Source organism: Micropterus dolomieu, linkage group LG10, assembly GCF_021292245.1.
Source record: "Micropterus dolomieu isolate WLL.071019.BEF.003 ecotype Adirondacks linkage group LG10, ASM2129224v1, whole genome shotgun sequence".
Classification (NCBI taxonomy): domain Eukaryota; kingdom Metazoa; phylum Chordata; class Actinopteri; order Centrarchiformes; family Centrarchidae; genus Micropterus; species Micropterus dolomieu.
The window spans coordinates 22,475,188-22,499,742 of NC_060159.1; the positions used below are offsets into that span (position 1 = coordinate 22,475,188).

The 24,555-nt window shown below is 38.8% G+C and overlaps 1 protein-coding gene across 1 annotated transcript in view; it reads left to right on the plus strand.

Moving 5' to 3' along the window:
* LOC123977532 (exostosin-1) overlaps positions 1 to 24,555 on the plus strand; it is a 263,944-nt gene that overhangs the window by 198,863 nt on the left and 40,526 nt on the right. Inside the window, exons 4-5 of the mRNA XM_046060284.1 lie at positions 15,628 to 15,721; positions 19,341 to 19,448. Coding sequence (XP_045916240.1) covers positions 15,628 to 15,721; positions 19,341 to 19,448 — 202 coding nt within the window. The remainder of the gene's footprint in view (positions 1 to 15,627; positions 15,722 to 19,340; positions 19,449 to 24,555) is intronic.

The following is a 24,555-nucleotide window of genomic DNA, read 5'->3' on the forward strand; positions in this document are numbered from 1 at the left end:
TGATAAAAAAAATAAACAACAACAGTCTTGTTGCTTTATTATTATCATTATTCTAAATAGACATTACTTTGTGGTTACAGTACTTGCTTATTATTTGCTTTTATTTCATATAATTCTTATTTATGCACCAATATACCAAAACAAACATCTGCTTCAGATCGGCTGCAGGCTTGTTCTCCTTACATACGATTTAAAAAAAGAAGTTTTAAGTGATACTTACATTTATATTCCTCCTATTGTTCCAATTTTGAAAACCGGAAACTGGCTAAGCCTGGCCTAGCATGCTGCAAGGTAAATCAAATAACAGTTTCATACCATATACTGCTTATTGCAAACAGTATGCAGCACACAGTACATACTGCGGTTGCCAGTAGTATGTAGTAGGCGGTTCCGAATACAGTCTTAAGGTGCGTTCCCACCGAAAGTGAATCCAGCGTTTTGGGCGGCTTTATTACATACAAAGTAAATGCAAAGACGCGAATTCCTGCGAATTTGCGAAAGCTTATCAGCAGCAAGATTGTCCAAACGTCACCGGCGGCTTCGGACGTTGCTTGGAGAGGACCAGGCGAACGGTGTAATGACAATCCACTGGCCGACGGGGAGCTGCTAAAGACCGGGGAAGTGGACGGCGAGTAGCGCTGCAGCTTTCGGACAAATAAACACCCGTAGTAGTCTGGATTCTGCTCCGACAACTACGCCGTTTACCAGCGGGAGGAGGTCAGAGTTAACTGGTTTTATTAAATTAGCTTTTTACTTTAGTTCTTGGAATTACAACTTGATTTATCTTCACTCACGCTTCTCGGCAGCTAGCTTCCGTGCACATCCGGTTCCACTGTTGTTGTTAGCGTCGGATGGCACCAGAGTTCTGCTGGACTACTACTTCATTTTTATATAAAAACCGGACAAAGCTGGACATTACTTGGATGGATACTTGAATAAATGTAAAACAGGCAGAGTGATTATAATGGCACCATGGCTTTTGTAAGTGAAGCTCTGAACTGAATAAACTCATGTATGATGTTTGTCATGCCGATACATAAATGATAAACTTATTAATATGGTGTCTGTCTTTATGATACAATGATAGGGTCAAAGGGACTGTGGAAACAACGGAGAGGGTTATGATGTGAATGTGTTGTTTGGTTTGTGACTTTAGATAATAGAGACAACATTTATTCATTTTTATTTTTCCACAGTGCTGGGCTTCAGGCGGTTTCTTCTTTTGGAGATGATTTTACCTGCTTTAGAACATTATTATTATTAGGGTAATATGGGGTAAGACGCCCCAGTGGACGCATCACTAGTTTCTGTAACTTTATTCCAGCTGTCGTACTTTTGTGTGAACAGGTTAGCATAGCATAGCCCTGATCGATCCGAACTCCATTCAGAAAACATGTATTTTAAAAGTTGTCCTCCTGCTGACAGACCTGACAAAGTAAGAATTCATATGTCTAGTTAATTCGGCATAAGTTCGATCCGTTTATTGCTATTAAATCACAGCAAAGGGTTTACTTTGTGTTCATATAACATTAGCTTTAGTATCCGTGGGCTGTGTTTAGTCAAACTCGCGCGAGTAAAGCCAGGCGAATATTAAATTCGCTTTCGGTGTCAACGCCGGTTTAGTCTGCCTGTACCACTCAGCTGAAACAACAGCCTGGTAGCATGCTTCACATCTTACAGTGGGCTTTGAGGGGGTGGGGGGCTTAAATAGACAGGAGCATCTACAGCTTGTTTCAGACCTAGGCCTACATGAAGTGCCAGTATGAAATAGACATTTATTTTTTTTAACTTTGAATCATGCAAAGCTGCCATACAAGAGCCTAATAAAATTGTAAACAAAGCAGGCAGTGGCGCACAATCTGTCATCAAACACAGCAGATAATGGCACATACTCTGATGTTGCAAGGCAAAAACTCCGGTTTTACTGTCAACATGACTACCTGACTAACTACATGACTATCTACATGACTGCAACCGGTGTTTCTTAAAATCCTCACACTGGCAGGGGTTTCCAAAAAGGATTGGTTTCAGTGACCTGATGCTGTGTTTCCGTGGGGATGAACGGCCAAACCGTGTCGAAAAGGTCACGGTTTTGAAAATACCCGTGTTCGTGTAGACAGGGCCTAAGATTTTCAGTAATTAACTAGGAACTGTGCTACAGCTCCAAAGCTGTTGTTGCAACTACCCAACTTTGTTTTTCAACCTTTGTTTTCTCCCAACCACACAGATACATTTCCTCTGCATGTGTGTTCTGTAGCTCTGCCGGTGTGTTATGTGTCTGTGATAGTATATATTACGGAGTATGCATTAATATTCTGAGCCAGACCAGGCTGCAACATTAAGCTTTATTATCAGCCCAAAGACCTGTGTTTCAACTCAGCCATAGAAGGCAACAGTCTCTACTGTGATGTTTACGTACACACACACACACACACACACACACACACACACAGTGATAAATATGGAAATTTCTCTGACTCTAAGACACAATGACACAGCAATGAACATGCAAATTATTCCTCTCTCTGTCTCTCTCGCTCTCTCTCTCACACACACACACACACACACACACACACACACACACACACACTTAAAGCTAAGTTATTTCTGTGAAGTTGTGCCATTTGTCTTGAAGTATTTTGATTAAACTTCACAGGAGCAGACATCTATAATAACAGTATTTTACCTTCACAGTGGTTTTGGTGTACAAACTTTGAGGAACCTCCTTAGAGACTCCTCGGCTCCCACGCCTCTGCCTGGCCTGCCCTCTTGTGCTGCTGTTGTTTGGATTTGAATGTTAAAAACGATGCTACCAAAAGTCACATGCAAGTATTCCCAGTGTGTAGACACACAGATGCACACACACACACACACGTTTGTATTTGGCGGTTTTCACTCTGGATTTGTTTGATTGAGTCGGAAGCAGAGATTTCTATTTCCCCTCTCTCTGACCCCAACGGTTTGTTTTCATGCTTGTGTACTGCTTTTGTGGTTTGTGTTCAGTTTGCATAGTCCATCCATCACAAACATGAGAATGGTCTTCACTGTTGCCAGGAAATTATGTTGGCGGCCTGTTTGAAGAAGAAAAATGCCAAGAAGAAGAAATACAGAACAATATACAGACAGGTATAACTGTGTGAGCATCAACATCTGTATGGACATAGAAATCAAAATAAGAGCCCCTCATCCACCAACCATTCTTGGAAAAATTATCTCATGACATGAGTGAGATACTTTATCTGTCCTCCCATTTTAACAATATGACAATTTCTCTAATAAGGCTGGGCACGTTAACGCGTTATTATTTTATCACACGTTAACACAGTTTTTATCATTATTATTTTTAAAGTCCGTCACTAGCTCTGAATACACATACAGTTAAACTATGGGTCACACAAGGGGTGGGATGTTGATCAGTCCCACCCAAACAAGCAGCGGAGGGAGGCTTTGGCAGACTACGCTGGATGCAGTGTGTGGGAGAAGTAGAAGTAGAAACAAAAGCAAGACAAGCGAACAAATGCCATAGCGAAGTGGATAGTTACACACTGCATTCTGATTAGTATTGGGGAAGATGTCGGTCTTAGGAACGTTCTTAAAATTAAGAACGGGGTTGCTCTTTGCTACGGTGAGTAAACAGCAGGCGCTCTATTGATAGTAACCATGGCAACGGCTTATGTACGCTACACAGCGGTAGCTTATTTAACTTTAAAATTATAGGCTACATAACTTTACCTGATAAGCCTGTATCTAGTTTAAAAGAAAGAATGTTTCTGCTGATACTTGTTCAGAAAAAAACCCACAAGAATAACGTAGACTAACCATGTTCCGTACACAACGATATTCCGTACAGATGACCTTTTCCCACCGATCGCTGAATAAATACTTCCAGGTTATACATAAACTATCTATGTGTGTAATCACAATTTCCCCCTCTTTTATTCCCGACCAAAAAAGAGACCCCCCTGCTGCTTGTTTCAGTGTGATTTCAGTAAGGTTGCTATGTGCGCCCACTGCGCTTGAAAATGGAGGGTGGGCAAGCTACAGTCCAAAAAGCAGCTTGGGTGTGGAGACTGCTACAGCAGCGAAAATGTACATAGTTTGAATTAATGATTCTCACAGTACTACAGTCTTTATGAAATGATTATTATGTTATCACAAATCATTAAATATTTGTGTTAAAATATCAACATTTTGTTGAATAAATTCTTTGAAATAGGATTTTTTAAACGTCAATTCTGGGCAATGACCGCTTGGTGCCACTCTCACACTGAGACAGGCAGCAAAGACGCAGCACGTCTGTCGACACAGACGCTGTTTGCATGTCATCCTGTGCGCAGTGATGATGTATATATTTATAAAGGATTAAGATAAGGTTAAAAAAATTTTAACAAATGCACATTGTTTGCCCTTATTCTTGTTCTTCAGAAAGATATGGTAATGTTGTTCACTATCGTTTTACATGGTTCATGCTTAACTCACTCCTTCTAGCTTATTAAAGCAGTAATTAACTTGTGTTTTAAACTAATTAAATGTCCTGACATTTATTAATAATTTAAATAATAACGGAACACCATTAACCCTAATGAACAGCCGTACACATGCGGAGGAGGTACTTTTCCCCACTTTTCTCAAATACTATTGGTTCAAAAGACATCTATTAAAGAATAAACCATCCAATAGGTATTCCCCCTGGGAATGAGCATACAAACATGCTTGTCAGGCTCTCAACAACAGCGTGGTGGTCAGTGGAGTGCAGTGAAGTGCGCAAAGTGTACGGAACATGGTTAGTCTACATTAGATATGTTAACCTTTTGCTCAGAAGGAGCCTGTTTTGATGTTATGATTGTAACTCTGATGGTGACTTGTTTTAACAAGCTAGATAAAAGGTCATGTCCTGGCAGTGGAAAATATCTTTGGTTTAATATTTGATTTGATTACATTAATAAGAAGAAGATAAGAAATATTTTATTGCTACTGTGGAAAGGGAATACTGCTGGTAAACAGCACCTTATGTGTTTGCAAACCACATATTATTGAACCTTTGTGTATATAGCAGTACATTTAAATTAAAAGTACGCAATACACTACTTAAGAATTCATTATTAAATTTTGCGCATAACTATGCAATTTATTGCAAGAAAATCACGCAATTAAAATTTTAATCGTTGCCCAGCTTCTGCTGTGGGAGCACTGGACAGGTTCTGTTCTATGTTCAAACTGTACCACTGTTTGACTTTAACTAAGAGCGTCATGCACAGGTTTGAAAAATGCTTTCATATGACCAATTTTCTTTTACATGAAGCACATATACATTTACTAAAAGCGGACGCTTTTATCTAAAGCGACTAACATTTGAAGAACATACAAGCATCAGTAAAGTAAGATATCTACGAGCAACAATAGATACTAGTAAGAGTGATTAATGCATATGGCACCAATGGGATAAATACCTAGGGGAAGCAATAAGAGTTAAAAAATAGTGCAATTAAGACAAGTGAATTGTAAGAAGAATAGCATAGGAAGTGCATGTTAGAGGTGTTATAAGATGAAGTGTTCTTGGAAGAGATGAGTTTTCAAAAGCTTCTTGAAGTTAGAGAGGGATGCCCCCTGCTCTGATGGCATGTGATAGCTTGTTCCGCCAACATGGTGAGAACAGGGATGGAGAATGCCTTGTGTGTAGGGATGGCAGAGCCAGACGACGTTCATTGGAAGAGCGCAGTGGCTGAGAAGGACCGTAAGCTTGTATTTTAGAGTTTAGGTGGACGGATGCAGACCCAGCAGTCACTCTGTATGCAAGTGGAGTGACATGAGTCCTTTTGGGTTGATTGAAAACCAGACACACCACCGCGTTCTGGACCATTTGTGGGGGCAGTAGTCGAGGCAAGATCTAACTGCCAGTTTGACAGTGCCCTTATAATACAAGTGAATACGAGCATTGATAACATTCAGTCCCTAAAATTTACACTCACCTTAAACAGTATGCTTCAAAGAAACTTCTTGCATAGTATGGTTTCTGGCTGTTTGGCAATCTGACAAGCAGTTCATTTTAAGCTTTTACCCCCTCTACAGCATGTGCTAAACTTAAAACCACTTTGTTTGATCAACATCTCCTCAGTTCGGTTTTTCATATCTTTCATTCCATTCATGACATTTGGTCAACACAAAGAGAAACACACAAGCTAGAAAGCTTCAAATCACTTATGGTCTCTCTACTTAACCAGACCCCCATGTCTTCCTATTGTTTGCAGCATAAGCCATTAAAGCTTCAAGCATTTCCATATGGCCATGTGGATTTGTTTACTACAGATCGGAGACAATGGCAGTGCTTTTAAATGCATGAGCATGCCTCTGCACTAATGTGGGCACACACATTTGCAAGACTAAATGTGCCAGAAAGAAGCCGCTCATTCTGTCACTCCCAGCCACGCTCTTTGAAGGTGGACTAAATAGCTTGTTGGTGCTTTGACGAGTTTTTAAACAGCTTTCAACAGACTCCAAAGAGCCAGGTGCTGATAGACTTGGCTGAGACATCTCAGTCAGATTTTCGCCTTGACCACAGTTCTTTTCATGGTTTCATCAAGATAAATTCTCAACTGTGTGCTTTGAATTGTTTTAGTCATAAAGCGCAACACATTTCCCCTCAGGGTCCTGAGTTTTGCCTTAAAGAAAAAATGGTAATTAGGAAAATCGAAGACATTCACAGCAGCCTAGAACACCCATGTGCTTTCTTTTGCCCCAGATATGTTTTTTATTAACACCTGCCGGTTTTAGGCCCACAAGTGGTTCTTCAACTGAGACTTTGTGTACAAGGCTGCTCAAAATATAACAGCAGCGTTACTGTTAATGAATGCGCCCCAGTAACAAAAGACACATTTAATCTAATTAGAAATTGTTGTACAGAGAATGTCATGTAAGAATTTACTGATTGACCAGAGTGCAAGCAGAAAATAGAGGAAGAATTTGCTTTTCATATCCTGGTAAGTGCGCATATAATAAATAGTAAATTAGCAGATTATTGTCTTTCCAAAATGCAGTCAAATTGTATTATGCCCATGTCTATGATTAAAATGAACAACATTAAAGTTACTAGTCACTAATCAGTTCAGTATGAAGTAACACGTGGCAGCCAACATGGGGTATAGTGTTAGTGAAGTGTTCTCTAGGAGAAAATGCTTTGGAATCTACTGCAGCTCTCTCAAATCAATGTCGTACACACACAGACACACAAAGCCCCATAGCTTCTGGCCTCACTTAACAAATCACAACTGCTTCACATCTTGTGCCGCCAAGGGTGCCTCTCCTTGTGACTCCCATTTTGAAACAAATTTATCAAACCACACGCTTTCTTCCTCTATTCTGCTCTCTACTCACGAGAGTGTGGCCTATTGAAGAGGCGACGACAAATTTAGGGAGTCAGAAAGGGAGATTGCACAAATATAATGTGACTGCTCCATATTGCCTCAATGCCCACACACACACACACACACACACACACACACACACACACACACACACACACACACACACACACACACACACACACACACACACACACACACACAGCGACGCATAATGTAGCTACACAAACCTTGAAGGACTGGAGCTGAGAGTATGGAGTAGGAGTCATGATTGAATTTATATTCCCCTTTTTCGTTTTAATGTTTTTCATTTTAAATCTTTACACAGTTTAAATTAAAGGGGAAATTCGTTTTTAAAATTTTGTTTAGACATTTTTACACTCTTTCCTCATACTTCAAAAGTTTTTAAGGAGTTGATATTGTGGCTCTGTGACAGCTTATGTTGCAAACAAATGGCAATTACTTCTAATGCAATATTAAGTGACTTGTTGTAAGGCTCGGAATTAAGATTTTGGGTTCCCACTTCTGACTGCAAACAACTGCAACTGTGGCAAAGTAAGATCAGTCATTAATTGGTCACAAGCCCTGCCTATACTTATTCATAAATGAATTTATCATTCCCAGCGGGTTTTAAGTTTGTTCTTCTGCTGCTAGAATTTCAAAGACAGTTGGACCAATGTTTTGATTTTTGTGGTGCATTTAAAGACCGGCCTGATTGTCTGACCAGATTATCTCTATCTAGTGATCATCTTCCGCTCTTGGCCTGCTGTACATTCTGTTTTAATGGTCTTTAAATCACCTTTGCTAATTTTCTCTCTGTCTTTGCAGCTGGTCTGAGGAAAGCATTTCTGACTGTAGTTTTTCAATTTATTTCCATTGTCTTATAATTAATCTTCCATTGTGTCATAAATTGCACAAGTGAGCAACATTTTAGCCACGTTTTCTCTTTTATGAACAAATGTTGTTTTTCACTTCAAGGACATCCTTGTGTGTGTCTCTCCTTCATAATTAATGGGTCCACACAATGCACATGATGCCTCACACACACTGAACAATTACACCAGAGGGACTATTATGTCTGTGTGTAAGACAAAGCCTTCAGATCCTTTCCTGAACCGGTGTGTCTGTAAGGGCCCTCTTTGTAGTAATTACTGGTGATGCCATTTATAGTTTACGTAGTACACTGCATTTATAATGATAAATATTGGGAGCCTCAAAATCCCCAGACTTTACCAAAGTTAGATACATAAGTGCTTAGATTCATAGTAAGTTAAAATTTTCTTGCACCAGTATAAATACATCTGTACTGATACCTAAATGATTTTTCAATACCTAGAAACAATAAACAGTATACCAAATACTTCAGTGTTAAATATTCTCTGAGGCAGCCATGCAATATATTCATTTTAGTTTCAAATATGTGGAGATAAAAACTGGATGCTGCTTCTCAGCATCACCAACAGCCATGCACTGGTAAATTGAGGGCACTACATAGTGGATACATTTACACTCTCTGAATTTGGGTAAGCAAGTAAAATGGCGGATATTAATTGTGGTGCACTTTAAAGTAAATAGGGACCTTGACCAGTCATCTGTGTATCACAAATTATGTTGTGAATGTTTCAGACTAAAATACAAACTTTTGAAATACTTTGATTCAGACAATAAACAACAGACTGATACACCATGTTTGCCTGTCTGTGGGAAGAGCCCTTCAACTGTATTACTTTTCTCTGTAATATTTTTCACTAGTGTAAACCAGACCTCAGGGTCTACTCTTTAAGGCCTTGTATTGATCCTTCGCTCCTGAAATTATTTAGTGTCTTTTGCTGAGAGATCCCTTTTACTTTATGGTGAACAACACTATTTATTTTGTTTTACAGCAAAAATGTTCCGAGTGATTCTCTGTGGCACATATTGATTTTTAATTCCCTCCTTCTTGGTATCATCCAACTCTGTCTTTCTCTTTTGTGTCTCTCTTTCATGCACACAAACACTGAAGAATACACTGAATCCACACATTGTTCCATACCTATACAATATCTAAATAATACATTAAATAGGCTTTTTTTTTTATGGATTGTTGCCAAAAACTACCAGCCATTTTTAAAAGGACTGGATTAGTTTAAGCTCATTTTCACATAGAGTTTTAGTCCCCACGCATACAACGTGGTTTTGTTATCTCACTCCAATCATTTATCACCATAGTTTAAGCTATTCGAGGTCTTGCATCAAGCACCTCTCAGTTAAGTGAAGAGAAAAGTAGAGGGAAATTGCAGAGACAAGGCTGATTATGCACCTCGACCCATTTCAGAAAAAGGATTAAAGGAAAAACAAAGTAGACAAACTACACAGATTTATTGTGAAACTACTTGAGTGTTTTAAATATACTTTTAACAGATTTTCTTTTTTGGTGGCTTTTCGCGATCTGATTTTTTTTCTCTTTTTTATATACAAAATACACAGATTCTTTTTTGAAAACACAATACTGAATAATGAGCTATGTATATTAAATTGTGCAACAAATCGTTATCACTTACACATATAACATAATCTCATGCAGCCATTCAAATGCAACTCCTTCTATACAGACATACTATATACTACATACTATACACATTGTTTTGACACACAAAGGGATCACACTCTTGAAAAACATACTCCTTTCCTCACACATGTAGCAGCACTGTCTTGTGGCTCTAAAATTTCAGAAACACAAATTCATCCACATTCATACATACAAGCAGGAAAGGCATTCACACACACTCATGACCACTTAAACAAACAATTAATGCACATCCAGTATCTCACAAAAGTGAGTACTTAGGGGTGTACTCACTTTTGTTGCCAGCGGTTTAGACATTAATGGCTGTATGATGTGTTATTTTGAGGGGACAGCAATTTTACACTGTTTTACAAGCTCTACACTCACTACTTTACATTGTAGCAAAGTTTCATTTCTTCAGTGTTGTCACATGAAAAGATATAATCACATATTTACAAAAATGAGGGGTGTACTCACTTTAGTGAGATACTGTGGGTGTAAGAACAGGGAGGTGAAACCCCCTAACCCATATGGTTAGGACCATTATTGTGCTGTTATCTGGTTCAGGGTCATGGTGGCAACACACGAAGCAGAGCGGCCCATATGTTCCTTTCTTCAGTAAGTTTCTCCAACTGCTCTTAGGATCTCCTGGGATTCCCTCTTAGACAAGCTTGGATGCACAGTTTCTCATGGGATCTACTCCCAGTATATCAAGCCCAGAACAGTGGCAAAAGGATGTGTCACTGGGCTGTTGCTTCATGGGGAGGAGCAGTGACAAGTCCTTGTCCTTGATCACTGACCTTTTCAATTCTAAACACAGTGTGGAGAGTGAGTGGACAGCAAAATAGAATAGATAAAGAGCATACAGAGGTTTCACTGAAACCTCAGGCTGTCCACAGTCTGACAGGGTGGGTCAACAAATGCAGTGTGCCATTCTGGTCTCAGATATTTCTGCAGGTAATCCCTGCCTTCAGACCATTGCTGTTTCTGGGAAAATGTTGTTTAGTCAAGTGGCTTTGAGGACCAATTTGAGGCTTGTTTATGAATTACATATTTTAAGATTGATAGATTTAGGCAGGTTGATTTGTTGTTGCTACAAACCATTACCTCGACAAGGAAATGTCCTCCATATCCATGGGAGCATACACTATCCTGAAGCTGCTCCTGCACTGTAAGTAATGATGTGTAAGACATTTGTTGCCATGTCACGTCTTGACCAGAACAGGGGGGAAGGTAAGTTTATTCCTGGAGATGTTGGGCCCGCACCACCTGATAGAATCCCTGAGAGGTAACACTGTACCAGCACAACATGAAACATAGGCATGAGGAGTGCTGCTGTGACAGCTGGCGCTAGAGAATCAATCAATGCATGAGACCTGGCAAAAACTTGTGGAACCCTTGGTTAGAGAGTCTTGGAGACTCCTGAGCAGTTGGTTTATTTGAAAAGCAGCTTCTGACACACAATCCCTCACTCTGACCATTAAAAAACAGGATATGATTGCTAAGGCAGCATCGCAGACCTTATGGGTTGCCAGACTTTTTATTGGAATTACAGTCATCACCTGGCTCATATCAGCTCCTCATGACTCGACCAGCCCATCTGGCTGATTTCAACCCACATTTGCAATGCTTGTAGGGGACACTGATGCCACTGATGATGATGGTGATGCAAGCCACCGCAATAAGCACAGTCTGGCTAGTGAGAACCAGTAACCAGAAGCTAGTTGCACCAGCTCTTTGTAAGGTCAAACTTAGCGTAGTTATATTGTTAAGTGTTTACTAAGTAGAGATCAGAAATCATCAGAATCAGAAATACTTTATTGAACCCCAAGAGGAAATTCTTTAAATATATATAAATAAATAAATTTAGTGATCACTAAATTAAAATGGGTTGCTCCCCTATGGTTGCTCCACACAAGCAAGTCCTTACATGGGATTAGTTGATAATAAATATTTACACCCTGTAACTGCCAGGTGCAAATGATTTATAGCTACATGAGCTACATGAACTAGCTAACTGACAAAAATAACATTAGCTTGCTAATATATGACCCCCCCCCCTTTGTGCCTCTGCTGAAAGTAATGACGATTGTGAATTGTTTTTCTTATTTTACTGATTAGGTGTTGTCAATCAGAGCCTCTATTACCCCTCCGCCTCTTACTCAGTGGTCCCTCACCAGCAACAAGATAGTTTTAACCAGTTTTATCCCATTGACCTGTCTGAGCTTTTAAAAACAGTATCACAAATGAGAGTGTCTTCCAGCCCACGTGATGTAATACCAACAATGTCTTCTGATAATGGCATGTGCTCAGTCCTAGTACTCCTGGACCACTACATTTGACACCATTGATCACAACATCATGTTAGACAGAGTCAGGCACTGGGTGGATATCTCTGGTACTGTCTTAGAATGGTTTTCATCCTACCTGTCAAATAGGATGTTCTGTGTGTCTGTTAATAACTATGTCTCTTCATTTTGTTCAGTTAAATATGGAGTGCCTCGGGGGTTGGTCTAAGAACCCATTTTATTTTCCTTGTATTTGCTTCCCCTTGCACACATTATCCAGAAACATGGTGTCTCTTTTCATATTTTCAGAGGTATGTTGTCGGTTCCAGAGTCTTGACTGAAAACTAAAGGGGACAGAGCGTTTACAGTCAGGACCCCGAGGCTCTGGAATAGCCTGCCCGAGGAACTCAGGGCGACTGAGTCAGTGAACTCTTTGAAGTCCCTTCTTAAAACATACTTTTATAGGAGAGCCTTTCGTGATTTAATTAAATTTTATTCTAATTATTTTTTATATATATATATTTTATATATATATATATATGTGTGTGTGTGTGTGTGTGTATATATATATATACATTTCTCTCTCTATATATATATCATTTTACAAATGATTGTCAGTTAAATTTGATGTTGTTTGCCTCCTTAAGACTGTTAAGTGGTTTCCTTGCAACAGATTTACACATTACTAAAGTCTTTATGTTTTAATGTTACAACCATATTTAGTAAATCAACTCTCAGAACACATGAAAGGCTTTATGCACAAATTTAGCAACAAAATCCAGACCGACAAAAATATATAATATATAAAATACAAAAATGGTGAAAATGTGCACATCTTATGCAAAAAATGTGTAAGTGAAAATAAAAACATGCATGAGAGAAAAAGTTTAATATTCACCAAATTATATGTTTTAGTTAATTCAGAATCAGCTTTATTGCCAGGTATGTGCACACATACGAGGAATTTGACTCAGGATTGTAAATTGCTGATGATGTGCGATGTACTAATACAATAATACAATAACTATAATGAAATAAATCAGACACAGGCAACAGTGTAGACAGCACAAATATACACACTATGAGCAAAAAACAATATAGACATATTGACAAATAGTGCAGTGAGCAGAGTGCAAAGGATGCAGAAGTAAAATAGTATTATCATTATTATGTACATGTCGGAGGTGGAAGTGATATACAGGTACACATACACATACATGCATACATGTACAAAGTGTCCAATGTGGCTGTATGATCTGTCTACACACCTATCTTAGTTTTTATTAATTGATTTTTTGGTTCAATATGATGACCAATGCGGGTTTACGGATTTGTGTGGAATGAAGTTAAACACGCTACTAAACTCAACTACATCCAGTCTTGTCTAATGGTCATATGTCAAGGTGGCATGTCTCGTCTTAGTGAAGGACCTCGCCAATGCAAAACAGGTGTAAAGACTGACGGACCAGGGGCCTCATTTATAAATGGTGCGTAAGTACAAAACAGGGCTGGAAACGTGCATACGCCATTTCCCAAGCAAAGGTTGTGATCTATAAACAACAAACTTGACGGGAGAATGTGCGGTCCTCCACGCAAACTCTGAGGCATGCGTACGCAAATAAACTGAAGAAATTAGAAACGGCAACTCACATGAGTTAAATGTCACACTGAGTTAAATGTCTTTTTGTAGCTTCTCTGTCAGAATTTGCCGTCCTTTTCTTCATGCAGTCAGTACATATTAATATTAATGAAGGGTACTTCACTGATCATTTATGGGCAACTATGGTCGTTTAAAGGGTTGTACATGGGGCTCCCTCACATGCGCCACATTTCAAGTTGATTTATAAAGGGAACATTGCTTAAAAGTGTGCGTAAGCACAGACACACACAAGTCTAAATACTTTTTGGCAAAAGCCATTTTTGGCTTTTGGGTGCACATACAGTTTTAGTTTTCTACACACAGTTTTATAAATGAGACCCCAGGGCATGTCTGTTTGAGGCTACTATGTGTTTTATGCACCTGGCATAATTCCTGTTAGGCCTCTGTATTTTTTGTTGGCCTTGCTGTTGGTTTACTATGATGGTCTGGTCCTTCCACACCTGGTGGTAATCCCATTGCTACTATTTCAGCTTCCAGCTCAGTATCATTATCACTGGTGCGTATGTGCCAAGGGCTCTTGGGTGCTCAGTATTCCAGAGTCAGTGTACAGGCCGCTGCTCAGAACAAAGCAGCTCTACTTTCATGGTACTGTCTAAACCCGGCTGAAAACCAAGGATGGTTCCCGGGCCTTTTCAGCAGTGATAAAGATGACATCACAAAAAACGAATCAACGACTCAAGGTCACAAAACCACAATGAAACAGAGCTGTGTGCTGAAGTGAGATTTAATTGTTTGTTGTTATTTTGTTGTTATTCCCAAATAACTGTCTTTATATGTGACGGGCTGTCTTTGTCTGAGTGTATCTCTCACAGCGGCAGTTAGAATGACCTTGTCTTTGGATGACAAACTGGACACCTGACGTCTAATTTTGCTCTTTTCGTTTATCATACAAACACACACACACACACACACACACACACACACACACACACACCTTGTGTCATCATCTTCATGGGGACCTGTCATTAACATAATGTATTCTGTAGCCCCTTATCCTAACCTTAACAATCACAAAATTCCTAAATCTAACCCCTAACTTTATCTTAATACTAACCCCAACCCCAAACCAAGTCTTTAACCTCAAACAGCCCTGTTGGACCCCACATGTTTAGTGGGCTCCCAGTTTCTGGACCCCACAAATATAGTAAAACAAGCCCACACACAAACAAACACACACACACACATGTGAAGTCACAGTAAGTCATATGCCAAACATTCTCTTATCACAAAGACTTACCATACACATACACACACATTATAGAGGCAGGCTTTCCAGGCAGGTGAACACACACACACAGGTGTCTAGTGGTGAAGTTCTGGGGACAGTTGATCCCCAGACAGATTAGGCTGCAATCTGAAAGCTCCTCAGGCCAGCCCTGAGATCATGTGCACACACACACACACACACACACACACACACACTGTGCCACCAGAGCTTTAAAGTCACAGACAGAAGTCACTTGAAAAACTCTTTCTGAGGGGGAGTGTGGAACAGTTCAACTAACAATGCATTAATATAAGGCTTCTATGAGGAGTGTTAAAACATTTTATTGTTTACTTTAGAGAAATATGTTGTGTACTGGCAATTTTAGTGGCCCTTTTATAACAAGGCAACGAGTCTAAATGAAAGTCATTAGATGAGCTTGTACACAAGGAAAAGCTGATTAATGTAACAAACCCTTTCCTTTTGTACTTTTTCTTAGTTTCACAGTCTTTTGCTTGCTCAGGTATTCTTCTCTCATCTTCTAACCAGATTTTTAAATTTTGTTTGTGTAGGTTCGACTACCAGGAGCTGCTACACAACTCCAGTTTCTGCCTGGTGCCCCGGGGCCGACGTCTTGGATCCTTCCGCTTCCTGGAGGCCCTGCAGGTGTGTGTTTAAATATAATATATATATTATTACATGCGTGAATGCATACTGTATATTTATGTGTTTGTGTGCAAGGTGTGGACATACTACAGGCAGTATGTTTCAAATGAACTCCATTTTATGATGTGTTGAGTACATCTAAAGTTACAGGTATTCATCATTGTGAAGGCTGGGCAAAAAGCCTGCCACCATAGTAAAATTGTAAAGTGTTTCAAACGAGATAATCTGACATGCTCTTTGTTTTAAGCATACTGAGACTTTATAAAAAGTTATTTCCCTATTTTGTTTGCAAAATTGTGAAAAGAGACACAAGTCAAGTGTCCTGGGCACAAGGGTGTTTAATGTTAACAGATCCAAAACCATGTTATTGAATTTAAAGTTAACACCCTCAGCGGGACTTTCCAACAAACCCTATCTACACTGAGCACATAAATTACATATTCATTACCTTTTCTTTCAGAGGTCATAGTTTTCTTTAGTTGACAGCAGACAAATTTTTTTTGGAGCCACGGCTGTAGTTGTAAGATTAGACACACTAGGGTCATGTGTCCACATTTCCCAAATGTAACACCATCTGCTGTAGAAAATGTCCAATATCCACCATCTTTCTAATTTTATTCTCTTTCTTTTTAACTGATTAATATTCAGTTTTTTCTTTCTGGAGTTTTTATCTCCTAAATTGAAGGTCTTAATGCTGTAATGCTATGTTTCTCCACGCTATCAGGATGTAATTCTGGTGGAGAAATGATTAAACCTTCTGTTATGTTTCTATATTTTATGCCTAAAAACAGTCAAACTCCTCCTCACATGACATTGGTATTGTGTTATTCCCACGATTACTGGTAAAAGCTAGTTCAGCTTGCTTGTGGATCTCCAACTGGGAACTACATGGAACCAAAGAGTTCCTCGGCCTCTTCTTACCAACTCCTGATCTTATTACTATTGACAGATCTGTCATCTCCCTGCAGCAGAAAAGGCCTGATTCTGGAGATGCACCACAGAGAAAAGAAAGAGGACGTTTATACATGTCTTCAGACCACAGATGTGTTCATCTTTCATTATTTCTATCTGTCTCTATGTTGTTTTGACATGAAGTATCTGGCTATGCCCTGTGCCTGCCTTTGGCTGTCATTATTTTCCTTCTTGTTTTTTCTCACATTCCAATTATGTATTCTGTTGAGGACAGACTGCCCACTTAGGAATAAATATAACACCAGGAATAAATAGGTTGTGCTTGCTTCCACCTTCAGGATTCATCTAGAGCTAGAAGGATTTGTATGCATGTTTTTACTGAGTACTTTAGTGTTCTTGAATATTTTTGGAAAGTCCTACATTAATGGTGGGGTTTAGCGATTCTAATACAATGCACATCTTTTTTGTCAAATGCAGCTAATATCTCCTCACAGTCTGCTAGCTGTCCATTCTGTGTGTATGCTGAAAATAAATCTGGTGTTTGTACACAGTCCCTGGCTCTGTAAATGTGGATTGGACCATGCTAAATGGCTTTCCCACGGACATTCAGCTTACTTTCTAGTTTGTCCAGATGTGCTGTTGTTGTGATGCTAGCTAATGCAGCACTGGAGGTGTATCGCTGTCTGGAGCTAGTGTGCAGGCTCTGGGACCCTTTCGTTTTCACTGCATGTTACTGTAGCGACAGTTTGCTAACGTCGGTTACATGCTGTGTCGTTGTTTGTTCTATATCATGGTATTTGTCATGGAATTCCTGAATCGCTAACCCCACCTAACAGATTTCACCATTTAGCTGTTTAGCTAGAAGAATGAGTGGACCACCTTGGCATATAGTAAAATCAGTTGGCTCCTTTGTTTATAGCACATTTACTTTACTTTGTTGTTTATTCACAATAATAAAATAACAATATAATGTAAATGTGTCAGATTATATATTAAAACAATCAAACAATACATAGGTGTCACCAACCTTTCTGTAGTCTGTTTTTGGCACTTTCTGGCACCATAATGTTCCCTGTACTCAATAGTAATGAGAAAGTAGAGGCTGAGCTTTCTGGTGACGTTAGAAAAGATAGGAGGTTTTTTTTAGGAAAGATGCAGAAAGGGATAGGAAGAATGATTGGCAGAAAAAATGGGCAATACTTTTCGTTAAACTTTTATTTTAAATGCATTTAAATTATTTAATGGCTTTTTCAGGAACTTAGGCCTGTTAGAGGTAGAAAAAGAGAAAAGGTCCCATATGCAAAGGTAGGAGAATCATCAAAATTCAGAGGACAGTGGATGAGAGGACAGAAAAACAAAGAGACATGTAAAAGGTTGACAGTGAGGAAGAAAACAAGAAACGAAAAAGAGAAAGTCATCTCACAAAGCCAGACTAATCAAAGCAGTGAGAATCTGCGCAGACAGGTCACTGATCATGCACTCGGCATTTTGTGAATCTCCTTTAATCTCTCAGCTTCACTTGATTGAGAATCTAGTCGAACTTGAACTTTAAATGAAAATACCAGACTTATTGAATTTTTGTTCATTCTTCTCTGACACTGCTCCACTACTTGAGACTACACATAAAAACCTACCATACAGTATTAAAGTGAAGCCATGTGACATCCTGGGCTCTTTTCTGAAAAACCCGTATTAGCATTTATTAGTAGTACATGCGCCCTGTGATGGACTGGCGACCTGTCCAGAGTGTACCCCTCCTTTCGCCCGATGTCAGCTGGGATTGGCTCCAGCCAATGATATTTTACGCTTAATGGCAAATGTTGGCCCATCACCATAGGGTTAAAAAAAACACCTGTTTTACATATGTATATCTATACTTCTAACATTCAGCACTATCATGGTGTGAGGTTATCCATGGTTTTTCTTAGATAAGAAACAAGGTTTGGCTAATTCCCATTTAAATTAATTTAATATGTATTATATATAATTGCAGATGTAAATATAATGAAAGCACACCACAGGCTTATAGATGAGGCATACAATATGTAAAGTGGAAAAAATGATCTAGAAAACAGCATATCTTACTGAAAAACACAGTTTCAAGAGCCTCATCTTAAAATAATTTACAGCAACACAGAGAGCTGCTGTGAGAAATGAAAACAGCTCCTGATGAATAAACTCACATTAATGATTTCTCTAAATATTGATGCATACAGGGAAAATAAATAAATACACTTCATTTCGTCCTTAATCTTTTTGGCAACTCCATTTGTTCCTGCAAAACTCTCACTTGGAACACTTTGAAAGTGTCTCATCAGACATAAACTACCTAAGAGGATAAATCCCTCAGCGGAGGGAAAAATAGATCCCTCCCAATGCTCTGCTTTAAACTTTTTTTCTCCCTCTGTCAAACTGTGAACACTTGTCAACAGAAACAAATTCTTACTTTTTTTGTTACGACTACTATAAAGCAAAACCTATTAATTGCATCTCATTTCAACAATATAGACAAGTATAACAAGTATACACACATAAGGTTAGAATGATTAGGGAAGCTCAATAACTCATTCAATTTTGTTTTATCATTCTGAACAGTGTGGACTACTGCTTTCTATTCTTACTTCCATTACATAAACATAAATTTCTGCCCACTTTCATTTACTCAACTCCAGTCCCCAAAAAGTGTGACATGTCTCTTTCCTAACAGGCGGCTTGTATCCCTGTTATTCTGAGCAACGGCTGGGAGCTTCCCTTCTCTGAAGTCATCGACTGGAGGAAAGCCGCCATCATTGGAGATGAGAGACTGCTGTTACAGGTACTGAAAAATGATGGAGGGATTGGAAGGATATATGCTTGAATGAATGGATGGGTTTTAAGATAAGATAAGCTTTTATTGATCCCCAGAGGGGAAATTCAGGTCCTGTAGCAGCACAAGGACAGACATAAGTAGAGAGATAAATAATTAGAAGTAGATAAAATAAAATGCAAATATTAACTGTACAAGAGCAATTAAATTCAAATTTACAAGGCATCTTATAATGCAGAACTGTCTCAAGCAAAGTGACATAGGTGTGATTAGTAGCAGCAAAGTCAGCAAAGTGTATGTAATATTTGATATATATAAAATACCATCTAATATGCTATACTTAGTGTTGTATCAAAATAGAAATATGATGTAGTATATTATGTAAGCTGTTTAACAGCTGTAAACAGTTTTATATTGTACTGGATAATATATCACATATAAAATATTATATAGTATGAGTATAGTATAATAAATAGTATATAATAATGAATATAGTATAATATATATTATATATGTATACATAAAGTATACAGGAAACAGAATAGAAAATGCTATAAAAAGACTATACTAAGAAGTGACATTGAGGGATAGATAGAAATAAAATGATTATTACATATACAATTACAGAAGGTATGTGGATGGAAGTTAGTGACCTGGATGAATAAGGCAAACATTCCTCACACTATATAGCATCAAAGGATAAAATGTGCCCTTTCAGTGCCAGTATGGTGAAATGCCAAATTCTTCCCCGATGATCCCTCAGGGATCTCTGGGAAGATCCCCGAGAGCAATCACAAAGACAAACACAGAAGCATATAACACATAAATCAGGAATTGCTGTGAAACTCATTGGGAACAGATGTGTGCCCCAAAACAATAGGTCGTCAAATAGAGCTGCAACAAGAGATTCATCAGTTTGATTTGAATGTTTAAGCAATTTTACACATGTATTCAGGTACAGAATCTGAGGAGAAATTCACTAATGGATGGAAAACATTAATTATCCAAAGCAGGAAGCCTGAGTTGCAGCACAAAGTGCATAATTGGCTATTAGTGCCTATCAACACACATGATGACTAGACTTTCAGTTCAATTGAGAGAAGGGGAGAAATCTAATTACAGCCATGTGTTTTATATGTAGTAAATTGTATTTTATTCTGACACGACAGCTGTGATATTCACAGTCACTCACAACTCCTCCAGGAACTATTTTTGTCTAAGATGGATTTGATCTCCTTCTGTTCCCTTTAATTATGGCAGCGGTGATATTTACAATCTCTAATTATCCTCCATATTACTAGGTGCCACCTGCATGACCTGTATTGCCCTCTGGACAGCATAACACATAACATAAGTTGGAATGTGTGTGTTTTTGTGTGTGTGTTGAGGGTTGGGGACAGTATGTGTGTCTCCCTTTAATTAATATGACAAGACAAGCCTAATTAATATATACACAAGCCTAAAAACAAACTGGCTTTTAGAAGAAATAAAGCCGACGCAAAATGATGCAGTAATGGTGTTAGAGGTTTTGTTGTTGGTTTGTTTCCTTCAACAGAACAAAACCATCTATCTAAAAGCTTGCTAATTGCTGGCTAAAATAATCTGTGTGAAGCAAGTATTATGTTTTGACGGGGTTAAAAACACTGAGGGTGTACACATTCATTACAGAGTTAGTTTTGGTGCTGACATATAGAGGCAGGGATGAAAAATAAATAATTCCAAGGCTTTCAGGATAAAACCTGACCTGACATTTGTTAGTACACAACACGATAAATCAATCACATGATGACTGATTTGCACACATTTTTTCATCTTATGACGTAGAGAGCAACCAGGTGGCATGGGCTAGCAGCTGCCAACCCTAAAAAATGCCTTGCTGCCCCAGTTTTGGACAATCTTATTTAAAATGATATATATTAGAAGGTGGCTGGTAATTTACAACAGCAAAACTCGGATTTCCTGCTCATTCTGCAGACACAAGTGCAACATACAAAGCACACAGTTTAAAAAGCACTAAAATGCTTTGCTCCAAGCCCCAAACAAAAAGCCACATTAGTCAGCAATGCAGTGACAGTTCATTCAAAGCTTTGTACCTGGGGGTTTGCACTTTCACCACATTTTCAAATTGCAGAGTTTTACTGTTTCATCAGCATAACTGGAGATCTTGGATTGCTGGCAACCCTGAATGTGTCTTCACAGAGTGTAAGTGACTCCATTGGTGCATGTCGTCTTTACATTTAGTTCTCTATCTAAGAGTCAATTTAACATTGACATAATTACTGATCACTGAGAGCAACACACTCAATGACCTGTCACATTTAATCCCTCCAACCTGGTGAAAATTGTTTGTTGTTTAGTTGTGTTTTCCTCCTTTACTACCACCTGTATGAAAACAATAAATAACTTGGAGGAACAGGAATTGGGCAGTTGCCTTTTTAAATAACAATTTTTGATTAAAAGCTGCATTTATTGCTTATTAAATGGTACTATCAAACAGTGTAATTCAGTACAGTGGCTCTGTGGTTTCTCATATTCTTCCCTGTTCTTTAATTGTATTTGTCATTTAAATTGCATAATACAGAAGCCAAATGGGACTAAATTAAAGCTAAAGCACTTAGATGATTTATACATTAGTGATTGAAATAAAAAGATTTATGCAACAATTTTGATGATACATTATTTTTTCAGACAAGCAAAAATGTAAGCAAACTCTCTGGTTCAGGCTTTTCAAATGTATCTGCCATTTTTCTCAGTTTTATATCAAGCAATTTGAAGATACCACTTTGTGCTCTGGGAAATAGTGATGGATACTTTTCATTTTTTTCTGTCATTTTATAGACTCAATGATACATGGGTTAATCCAAAAAATAATCAATAGACGAATCGATAAACTAATTCAACAAAGAACATATTACTTTTCACCCCCAAAGCACATCAAAAATTCATGTTTAAGCAGGACATATCTGTTGACATTTTTACATGTAAACTGCCGAAATAACTCATTTGCCATGTGTTGATTTATTAGACGTGAAAAGGTGTTTTACATGTGATAAACTTGTGTGCTTCTTTGTAAGCTTTGATACTAGTTTGTCGTCTTTTTTATAAAACTAAGCTTTCCATACTTTGAGGACACCTTGAAGGTGCTTAATTTGTTTACAGCTGTACTGAGACAGCTGGCAAGGTGACAAGAGTTCCATCAGTTTCTGGAAAGGAAGTGTCACAATAGACTCTTTCCAACTCAGGATTTGGGCTTCGTTGCACAACTAAACACCTTAAAAGAAGTCATTAAATGCATTTAAATACACTATACAATAAATCATTTAATTATTTGGTCTAAATTACTACATCTGTAAAATATTATAAAAATACTATAATAACAAGAACGTGTTTCTGGTCAGTGAACAGATTCTGGATGCTTGCCCTCTTTGTCTCTTTGTCACACTCACACACTGTTCAACACATCGGAGCTCAAACACCTGCTGAGAGAGTTGAATCTCATTACTTTCAATTACATCACTGAGAACTGCAATACCTGGCTGTTTAATATGTAGCGTTTCTATTCCCCCTGTGGAGAGGAGACATGCACAACACACAGATGCCCAGACACACACAAAAACACACAATGCCCCTGCTGAGAAACATAAACACTATTAGAGTCAATCGAGGGGAAGAGAATTGAGCTGATTTGATTGGTGTTGTTTATATTCCGCCTCAGAGAGCTGAACAATTAAACCTCGCTCTGCTGTCTACAGATCCCAGTGACGTCAACAGCAACACAACCTCTAAGTGTGTCTTCAGTCTATATGGTGAATGAAGGGTTTACTGAGACTGTTTTGTTTTCAGAATCAGAATTGGGTTTATTGCCTGGTACATTTTCACATACGAGGAATTTACCTTGGTATGAATTGGTGCTTACAGTACACATAAAACATAAATATTAATATAAATATATAAAAAGTAAGGAGTTCAAAAACAATTTACAAGTGTACAAAAAATATATAAAAATACAATAATACTATAATACAATGCTGACAAGTATGTGCAAAAGTTGGTAACATGAGCATAAAGCACAGTTGAGCTTTGTTGTAAAGTGTGGGGTCAGGAGAGTGTATGAGTGTGTGTGAGTTTGGGGAGGGGGGCATGAGAGTCACTGACAGTGGGGACCCAGGCCTTGTTGAGGAAGCCCACTGCCATCGGAAAGAAACTGTTCTTGTGGCGAGAGGTTTTGGTCCTGATGGACCGCAACCTCTTGCCAGAGAGGAGAGTCTGAAACAGTTTGTATCCAGGGTGGGAGGGGTCAGCTGCAATGTTTCCTGCACACCTCAGAGTCCTGGGGGCGTGCCGGTCCTGAAGAGAAGGAAGATTGCAGCCAATCACCTTCTCTGCAGAGCGAATGATACGCTGCAGCCTGCCCTTGTCCCTGGTGGTGGCAGCAGCGTACCAGATGGTGATGGAGGAGGTGAGGATGAACTTAATGATGGCGGTGTAGAAGTGCACCATCATTGTCTTTGGCAGGCTGAACTTCTTCAGCTGCCGCAGGAAGTGCATCCTCTGCTGGGCCTTCTTTGTGATGGAGGTGATGTTCAGCTCCCACTTGAGGTCCTGGGAGATGGTGGTGCCCAGGAAGTGGAAGGAGTCCACAGCGGTGCCTGGGGAGTCACACAGGATGATGGGGGAGGGTGGGGCTGGGCTCTTTCTGAAGTCTGCGACCATCTCTACTGTCTTTAGAGCATTGAGCTCCAGACTGTTCTGGCTTTTCACAAACAAAACTGGAAAGTTATTGTGTTTTGTTGCAAAGAATCATATTTAAACACAAAAACATTCTTATTGTCATGTTTCAGACTGTTGGCCGGACAAAACAAGCAATTTGAAGATGCCATTTGGTGCAAAGTAAACACGGCTTTGACATCTCACCCTGTTCCTCATAGAAATGAATGGGCGAGAAATCTGTTGTAACCACAGCCACAAAGTATGTAAGGATAGGCAACATGGGTTCCCTTTTAATTTGGATTTATTTGAACTTTAGTTTTGAAAAAGTGCAACATTTGAGTGTGTGGGGATATAAAATCCAAGTGAAATTAGTTTATACTCTTTCAGTGGAAAATCAGTAAAAAAA